Source organism: Nerophis ophidion, linkage group LG06, assembly GCF_033978795.1.
Source record: "Nerophis ophidion isolate RoL-2023_Sa linkage group LG06, RoL_Noph_v1.0, whole genome shotgun sequence".
Lineage (NCBI taxonomy): Eukaryota > Metazoa > Chordata > Actinopteri > Syngnathiformes > Syngnathidae > Nerophis > Nerophis ophidion.
Window position 1 is genome coordinate 39,295,299 of NC_084616.1, and position 10,115 is coordinate 39,305,413.

General features: G+C 37.1%; 1 protein-coding gene across 6 annotated transcripts in view; it reads right to left on the reverse strand.

Annotated features, from left to right (window-relative positions):
• The window catches only part of cdk11b (cyclin dependent kinase 11B), a 28,638-nt gene extending 18,649 nt beyond the window's left edge, over positions 1-9,989 (reverse strand). Inside the window, exons 1-5 of one of the 6 annotated variants that reach the window (XR_009807183.1) lie at positions 6,588-7,045; positions 3,423-3,553; positions 2,423-2,562; positions 910-1,037; positions 210-357 (exon numbers count right to left, since the gene is read on the reverse strand). Coding sequence is in view for 5 of the 6 variants with exons in the window: in XM_061903697.1 (XP_061759681.1) it covers positions 210-357; positions 910-1,037; positions 2,423-2,562; positions 3,423-3,539 (533 nt within the window). In the remaining variant the exon portion in view is untranslated. Of the gene's footprint in view, positions 1-209; positions 358-909; positions 1,038-2,422; positions 2,563-3,422; positions 3,554-6,587; positions 7,046-9,908 lie in introns of those variants that run through there. The other 5 variants (XM_061903697.1, XM_061903698.1, XM_061903699.1 and 2 more) reach the window with 5 other exon arrangements.
• Positions 9,990-10,115: the final 126 nt, after the last annotated feature.

Below are 10,115 nucleotides of genomic sequence, written 5' to 3' on the forward strand. Positions count from 1 at the left end.
AGGTCATGACTCTAACAAACATGCATCACAAAGGTAGTAAAGATTGAAGTGCATAAAACATGATGAAAACATTAAAACTACACAACACCTATTTTCATCATTCCAGTGGCCTTAATTCATCTTGCATTGGACTCATGGCACTATCATTTCTTGGTCTGGACATCATTAAAAAACAACTTCAGCATTGTGCCTTTCCAGACTGTGTTCACCTCTCTCTGCGTGAATGAGCTCTGGCTTGCTCCCTTCGTTTCTGTCGTTCCCAGTCTTGCCGGGCTTTGTCTTCTTCCCACTGACGCTTCCGGCGATCGCGCTCCCTCTCTTTACTCTCTTTATCTTTGACCCGTGCATGTTTCCCTGCTGTAGAAGAACATGTACGGACAAAGTTAGAGGTGGGGCAAATGATTGATATTTAGATGAGCAGTAATTCAAACTAAGTTGACTGTAAAATAGAATAGTAAACAACAATAATCGATTATGTTTTTATTAGAATAAAGTAACGCAGATAGTTCTAAAATTGGGTTGACAGCAGCTACCCATCTTACTGAGAGACGACTGGCTCCTTTATTTTAGGTCACTTATAGTATGTTCCAGTTTTGCACACTTTTCTGTAATTTTAATACATGTTATGGAAATTAATTCAATTAATTCACTGTTTTTAAAAGTTGCAAGTGATAAACGCTTATTTAGTGAAATGAAAAGAAGTGTAAAAGTGCATCAATATACATAAAGAAAAATGCATCAATAATCAATTTTTAATCGAATCGTAGCTCCTGAATCATAATCAAATCGTAAGGTGCCCAAACACTTCCACTTTTATACAGGATTAAACAATATATATTTATACTGTACACCATAAAAGGTGATGCAAATGCAAACAATCTTTTTTTGCTATTTGATAAAGTCCCACACCTCCTTCAGCAGAGTGACTGCGACGACGTCTTTTTTCTTTTCTCTTCTCCTCTTTTCTGTGGAGAGATTTCTCTTTCCTTGCTATTTGCTGTGGAGGCTTAATTGCTAGAGAATCATCTTCCTCGCCCCTGTAAAAAATAAACAAAAATATTGTGAGATATTCATCTATTAGTATCAAGTGAAAAAAAATGTGATCCAATAGGTAACACTGATCACTTCCTGGAAACAAATGATGCAGCAGCGCATGCGCATGAGCACTAGCGGCATTTATATGGAAGTATTTTAGTGGCAAAATTATTTGCAAACGTCTACCTCAATCTGTGCCAGTGTTATCCAATTCACATGCGTGTGTACTAATTTGTGTGTCCGTATATCAATCTGAGTGTGTATTCAGTTCCACGCAGATATGTGTTGGATACGCGTACGTGTGTTTTAAGTTGTCTGTCTGTCCCTAATCAGAAATTTGCATGTGACTATTGTGAAACTTCTGCCGTGTAAAATTTGAGCGAGCGCATCCAGATTTGTGAGTTTGTAATACAACTCGTGGGCGCGCATTCAGAAGTGCATGCGTGGAATACAATCTGCACATGCTTTTTTTTAATCTATGAGAACCAAAAACCCAAATATTGGCTGTCTTTTGTTTTGATTTTTTTTTTTCAAATCACCATAATAAACACAAGATACACTTACGATTAGTGCACAACCCAAAAAACCTACCTCCCCCATTCACACCAAAAGGGTTGTTTCTTTCTGTTATTAATATTCTGGTTCCTACAATTTATATCAATTTCATCTGCAAGTGATACATTCAGTCAGTCCGTGAAGCACACATGATTGTGCGTGCTGCTGGGCCACTAATAGTACTAACCTTTAACAGTTAATTTGATTCATTTTCATTAATTACTAGTTTCTATGTAACTGTTTCTATATTGTTTTACTTTCTTTTTTATTTAAGAAATTGTTTTTTTATTTATTTATGTTATTTCTTTTTTTTTTGGCTGTCTTTTGTTACACGTGACTTTTGCAAAACTTCTGTTGGGCATGATTTGAGCGAACGCATCCAGATCCATGAGGGGTGTAATACAACTTGATCGTGCCCATTCAGAAGTGTGTGTGTTTAATACAATCTATGTGTGCGTAGCTGAGGTGTGTCTACATTTAACCAACCACGGAAGACACAAAACAATTTAAACCAATCAGAAATAATGTACAGCTGTGGTATGTGAAACAGACGCCAAGACCCGCTCTATGTTGTTTCTGATTGGTTTAAATTGCGTAGAGTCTTCCGGGGTTGGTTAAATGTAGGCATAGCGGATTGATGTCTTGGACTTTCAACATTGATCAAAATAAGCGTGATTACATTACATTGAGCACATTTAAAAATACAGCGATAATGATAACCGTGATAATTTTGGTCACAGGTAAGAAATGTTCATTCCGTGACATTCCTATATACAACATATTGTGTTTGTAGTTGTGTTTACTGGGGTTTATTGAGGTTTTTGGCAAGGACCTGTCCTCTGTTGAGTCTTCCCTGGGGTATGGGGAATTACGAATTGTTATTTCCATCTTTTGATCCCGTAGTTCTCCTTCCTCCGGGGTCTCTCGCTTGGCTTCCCGAGCATCCGCCTTTGGTACACTGTTCTGGGAAAACTGATGAGGAAAAAACTTTTATAAACAGGGCTACAATGCAAGTACACATTTACTTGAAATTCCTTTCTTGTCCTAAAATTGCACTTTTGAGACCTTTTTGAATTGTCCACAGTTTTATCGGGGTGAAGATTACACTTGTATCTTGTAACAAATTTGAGACATTTTCAATACCTCAGTATAAATCGCGATTAATCCATTGGAAATCTAATTAATCTTGAAAATTGGCCATGAAAGGCCCTACTTTTAAAAAATGCAAACAGGAGACCGTTTGTCTGCGTGTGCCATGTGATTGACTAGTGACCAGTCTCGGATGCACCACGTCTCTCAAAGGTAGCTGGTATAGGCTCCAGCTCAGCTATAGGTGTGACCTAGTTGTGTCTCAGTCTGTGGGGTGAAAATATGGAACAGCCTGAGTGATGAACTCAAACACTGTTCACACTTTGAGCATTTTAAGAAATTGTACAAATCTAATATTTTGGTTCGGTATAGTGAGGTCTAGGCTTATTTTGAATGCGAGTATGATTGACCCCTAATGACTTACCTATGATGATATATTTAGAATTGTAAGCAATTTGTTCTGGGCAAATTAAGTTATGTGGATCTAGATGAATGTGATAAAATGTGGTTCAGAGGAAACTGGATATTAGTTAATCCATCCATCCATCCATTTTCTACCGCTTATTCCCTTTCGGGGTCGCGGGGGGCGCTGGCGCCTATCTCAGCTACAATCGGGCGGAAGGCAGGGTACACCCTGGACAAGTTGCCACCTCATCGCAGGGCCGATATTAGTTAAAGTATATAAGTAAAAAAGGGGAGGATTTAAAAAGTCAAGATGAATGCACAAGATAAAAATACTTTACATTTTTTTGGCACTTTGCGTCTGTTCGGTCTTCTAATTCTTTTCTGCGCTTTTTCTCCTGAAGTATTTCATCAAGCGTTTTAACTTTCCAGGTCTCTTTTTCGTCCCCCATCAGCATCCACTCTCCACCACCTGCACCACAGACAAAAATATACAAATTTAAAACACCAGTCACATAAGTGGCATAGTCTGACACATTAAAGACCAGTGGTGTCCAAAGTGCAGCGATTTTCTAAAGCCAGCTGCACATTCCAAAAATACTATTAAAAAATTGAATAAAAGAGCAAACAGGTGAAATTTTACGAGAAAACGCTGCAATGTTGACCCACACAAAGTTTCCTTGCAGACAATTGTTTCGTTAAAGCTGCCATTGGTCAAAAAATAATCATGATTCAAATTCAATGTCATACATTGTTGACCTATTAAAGGCTTAAATTACTTCACATCAAATATTCCACTTTGAAATATTTTGGGGGGAAAATGTTGCATATTTTGTGATTGCCAAATAAAACGTTTTATTTACCAAAAATAACATAAAACAAAAACAAATAAAAATGTATTATCGACAGATCTACAGTTGATCTAAGGCAGGGGTTGGGAACTTTTTTGGCAGAGAGAGCCATGAAAGCCAAATATTTCAAAATGTATTTCCATGAGAGCCATATATTTTTGCTGACCTGTCTCCGCTCGGGATGGTTTCCTGCTGGTCCCACTATGGACTTGACTCTCATTATTATGTTAGATCCACTATGGACTAGACCAGGGGTCGGGAACCTTTTTGGCGGAGAGAGCCATACAAGCCAAATATTTTTAAAAGTATTTCCGTGAGAGCTATATAATTATTATTTTTTTAACACTGAATACAACTAAATGCGTGCATTTTTAAGGAAGGCCAACACTTTTAGAGTATAATAAGTCTCTAATTATTTTTAATAACTTTATTCTAAAAGTTAACCAATAATATAATATTTCTTACCATTAATGCAACATCTTGAACAGGATGGTTAGATTAAAATGCATGAGAATTTTTTATAATTTCAACGTTATTTTTAACACTGTGATTACCAGCGGAATTATTAATACTTATTGTGTTAAGCAATGTCAGCTAAGATTTATCTGAGAGCCAGATGTAGACATCAAAAGAGCCGCATCTGGCTCGAGAGCCATAGGTTCCCTAACCCTGATCTAAGGAGTTAAGTATTGAAAATACAAAAAATTCAAAATGCAAGACTTATCATTGACGTATTCAAGGCGCCAAACACTTAAAAATGTTAGATACTGACTATACGAATAACATAATTGAAAAGTGGTGCAGACTGCCTTTCATGAGGATTTTGCGTGCATACGAAGCTTTTATCATGGAGATGATAATTTTCTGCACATCAACGATATCCTGCTCCAACCTGTGTGCGATGTGTTGTAAAATATATACTATATTATATATACTTTGAATTTTTGGGGGGAAATACTGCACATTTTGTTTTATTGCCATACAAACAGGGTTTTAACAAAAAGGGCATAAACTATATATTTTTACTTTATAGCGACAGATAGATCTAAAGTTGATCCATAAATGTAGGCATTGTATAATATACATATATATACACATGCACACACACATATATGTATTGAAATATGTATATATATATATATGTATATATATATATACATATATATCTCTCTATATATATAGAGAGAGATATATATGTATATATGTATATATATATATATATATATAGAGATATATATCTCTATATATATATAGATATATATATAGAGATATATATATCTCTATATATATATATATATATATATATAAACACATACATACATACATTGGGAAGACTATGTATTCCGGCAGGCCTAGGAACGCCTCGGGATCCCCCGAGAAGAGCTGGACGAAGTGGCTGGGGAGAGGGAAGTCTGGGCTTCCCTGCTTAGGCTGCTGCCCCCGTGACCCGACCTCAGATAGGCGGAGGAAGATGGATGGATGGATATATATATATTTATATATATATATATACATATATATACTGTATATATGTATATATATATATATATATATATATATATATATATATATATATATATATATATACATATATATACACACACATACATATATATAATATATATAATAAATATATATATATTAGGGTTGTAACGGTACGTGTATTTGTATTGAACCGATTCGGTACGGGGGTTTCGGTTAGGTTCGGAGGTGTACCGAACGACACGGACATATTAAGTAGCGCACCTTTTGTAAACAATGCACACCGAGGCACTAGTGGTGCAACGGATCAACATTTATCCGTGATCCGTTCAGATCAATATCTTCGGTTCGGCAGACATGTGATCCGCGGTCTGATTTATGAAAGAAAAAAAAAAAAAGTTGTTCGCGAGCGGAGTAACGGAGGAACTTGAACGCCCCGTGCCATTTAATCGGTGTTTATAGGTGCAGACTCCATTGTGCAAAACGAGGGTTTTAAACACACGCTGAAAGTGCTTCAGCCACATTACGACATCCCGTCCAGCACCAATTATAGCGATAACATTGTGCCAGATTTTTATGAGCAAGAGAAGAAAAAAGTTGTGGAAGAACTATCCCGAGCATCATCGGTTGCGCTCACGACAGAAGGGTGGAGGTCCAGGGGAACTATGTGACCATAAGTGCAAGGGTGGAGGTCCAGGGGAACTATGTGACCATAAGCACTCATTTCATCACAGCAGAGTGGGAGATGAGAAGACACGCCCCCTCTACGAGAGTCACCTTGTGCAGGTACTGACACAAGCAGTGGAGGAAAGGAGAAATCCCTTTTTAGATTTTATATATTTTAATTTAATAATTTAAAAGTGTTACAAAACAAAACGGCAAAACTTCTGTTTATTTGTCGTCTTTTTTTTTTTTTTTTTTGCTGATCCGAAAAAAATGATGCAATTCGTGAGTTTTTTGATCCGTTGCACCCCTACGAGGCACCATGAATTGATTTACGTGGACCCCGACTTAAAACAGGTTGAAATACTTATTGGGGTGTTAGCATTTAGTGGTCAATTGTACGGAATATGTACTGTACTGTGCAAACTACTAATAAAAGTTTCAATCAATCAAAAAAACAACAACACACAGCATGCTAACAACGACTGGGCTATAATAGACTGACCATACCTCTTCTTTTCACCGGACATGTCCTCTTTTGCGGGGCTGTCCGGGTGGAGTTTCTTAAATGCCTCAAATGTCCGGCATTAATCAAGGGTTAGGGTTGCGTGTATTTTCAAAGTACGTTCAAGGTTAAGAAGGGGTTCAAAACAAGACAATTTGTGCACACAGCAGCATTCGTGAGGGAGGGACAGAGACAGACAGAGCGAGAGAGTTATGATAAACATGCATGTGTCGCCAGGCTCTGATTTAATTTTTTAATATCTATAGCAGGGGTGTCAAAAGTGTGCCCCGGAGGTCATTTGCGGCACACACCTAATGTTTTAAAGGACCATTGCACATTCTAAAAATACTAATAAAATAAACAAAAACATAAACAAAAGTGAAATAAAAAAAGCTTAAAGGCTAAATGTAATTTACAAAAAGTTGCAACGTTGTCTAATCAACAAAGCTGTTTTTTTTCTTTCAAACTGTCATTGCTCAAAACATATTATTGAATCAAAATCAATATTATTATGAATTATTGACCTATCCGAGTTTCCGATTACTTCACATCAAAATATTTTTGGTGGAAGATTTAGCAAATTTGTTAAATAAATAATCAAAAAATGTGTATTTTATTTTTTTTCTTACTGTACCGAAAATGAACCGAACCGTGACCTCTGAACCGAGCTACATACCGAACCAAAATTTTTGTGTACTGTTACACCCCTAATATATATACACACACACTCGTGTAATAGACTGTATATAAACACACACAGTACAGGCCAAACCTTTTGACACACCTTCTCATTTCAATGCGTTTTATTAATTTTCATGACTATTTACATTGTAGATTGTCACTGAAGGCATCAAAACTATGAATGAACTTGAAATGAAAGATCTTGATGACCGTCAAGAGGTAGTCACCTGAAATGGTTTTCACTTGACAGGCGCGCTTTAAGCTCATCGAGAAAATGCCAAGAGTGTGCAAAGCAATGATCAGTGCAAAGGGTGGCTATTTTGAAGAAACTAGAATATAAAACATGTTTTCAGTTATTTCCCCTTTTTTCTTAAGTATTGTTAGGATATATTATGTTGGGATATAATGAAAACAATGAAGGATGAAGTGATTAAGAAATGTTTAGTATAGATAAGCTTAAAATAGGCCATGCAACTAATGATATGTTCTGAGTTTCAGTTGAAACTGCGTCCAAGCTCATGTCTACGCACATCCACTCCTATCGCCCACATTCTTGCCACTGTTGTGGCAAGAATGTGGGCGATATGGAGATGATGATTTCATTTTCCAGCATGATCTGGCACCTGCTCACAGTGCCAAAACCAGCAGTAACTGGTGTACTATCCATGGCATTACTGTCCTCGATTGGCCTGCCAACTCTCCTGACCTAAACCCCTTTGAGAATTTGTGGAGTATTGTGAAGAAGAAGCTGAAAGACACCAGGCCCAATAATGCAAATGAGCTGAAGGCTGATATTGAAGCATCCTGGGCATCCATAACACCTCAGCAATGCCACAGGCCGATTGCCTCCCTGCCACGCCGCATTGATGCAGTAATCCGTGCAAAAGGATTCCAAACCAAGTACTGAGTGCATTAATTGACATTTTCAAATGTTTGATTTTGTTTTGCTGTTATAAATCTTTTTTTACTTGGTCTGAGGAAATATTCAAATTTTTTGAGATAGGATTTTTGAGTTTTCTTAAGCTGTATGCCATAATCAGCAATATTAAAATAATAAAAGGCTTGCAATTTTTCAGTTGATGTGTAATGAATCCAGAATGTATGACATTTTCATGTTTTTAGTTGCATTACAGAAAATAAAGGACTTTATCACAATATTCAAATTTTCTGAGACAGTCCTGTATGTATATGTGTTTATTTGATTTGAAGTTTATATTTTTATGACTGCTGCTGACCTGTCTCCACTCGGGATGGTTTCATGCTGGCCCCACTAAGGACTTGACTCTCATTATTATGTTAGATCCACTATGGACTAGACCAGGGGTCGGGAACCTTTTTGGCTGAGAGAGCCATACAGGCCAAATATTTTTTAAAGTATTTCCGTGAGAGCTATATAATTATTATTTTTTTTAACACTGAATACAACTATATGTGTGTATTTTTAAGAAAGACCAACATTTTTAGAGTATAATAAGTCTTTTATTATTTTTAATAACATTGTTATTCTGAGGCTAACCAAATATAAAATACTTCTTTCCATTAATGCAACTTCTTCCAACTGGATGGATGGATGAAAATGCATGAGAATGTTTTATATTTTGAAGATTATTTTTGACACTGAGATTACCAGCGGAATTATTCATTACTTATCGTGTTAAGCAATGCCAGTTAAGATTTATCTGAGAGACAGGTGCAATCAAAAGAGCCACATCCGGCTCTAGAGCCATAGGTTCCCTACCCCTGGACTAGACTCTCACTATTATGTTAGATCCACTATGGACTAGACTCTCACTATTATGTTAGATCCACTATGGACTGGACTCTCACAACATTATGCTAGATCCACTCGACATCCATAGCACCGGTCGCCCCGGGGAGGCGGGTGTCCACATCTGAGGTCCTCACCAGGGTTTCTCATTGTCCCATTGGGTTGAGTTTTTCCTTGCCCTGATGTGGGATCTGAACCGAGGATGTCGTTGTGGCTTGTTCAGCCCTTTGAGACACTTCTGATTTAGGGCTATATAAACATTGATTGATTGATTGAATGATGACTACGACCCCTCCAGGTCCCCGGGTCCTAAATGTAAAAAAAAACGATCTATTGTATTCCATCCATTTCCTACAGCTTGTTCCTTATGGGGTTGGTTTGAAAAATGAAAAATATTTAAATGGCATTTTCATTCTCCCGTGTGCAGACACATTTTGGACACCTCTGTTATAGACTGACAATTGTAATAAAAATCATCAGCACACTTTCTCAATGTTGGTGTTTATGTCTTCTATTGATGCACGCCAACAGCCGTGTACTTTAAATAGCATGCAACGAGTAAGCAGGCAAATACTTAAACCAAATCTACAAAACGTGCAAGTGCGAACGACTGCATACATAAAACCAGCATAAACAAAAAAAAAACACTGAACTCTTGTTTACGGCTAACACTTGGCTAACGTTAGCTAGCTAAAACGTGACACGAGCGACATATACCTCAAACTACCGTACGCTTACTTTATATTGGCGAATAGTTTTTGGGGTATTTGGTGGCCCAATCATACAAACACGTTAACGAATGTTTTACTAATCTAGTTGACGAGGCAGAGCTAATCAACTGCGACATTTGTAAATGAGCGAGATGTGTACAACAAACCTGGAATATGGTCGGCGGTCTTCTGGCAAACCGGAAGTTGAAAAGTACAATAAGACTTAGTTGTGTTATAGTGCCATCTAGCGGTCGGTGGTGTGGATGACCTTACTTAAGGGTCTCGATGATAAAAAATGTTAACTTTTAACTAGCAAACTTTTAACTGCAATTTGACATTTGGATGAAATGTAATTATACCAATTAAAACACCCA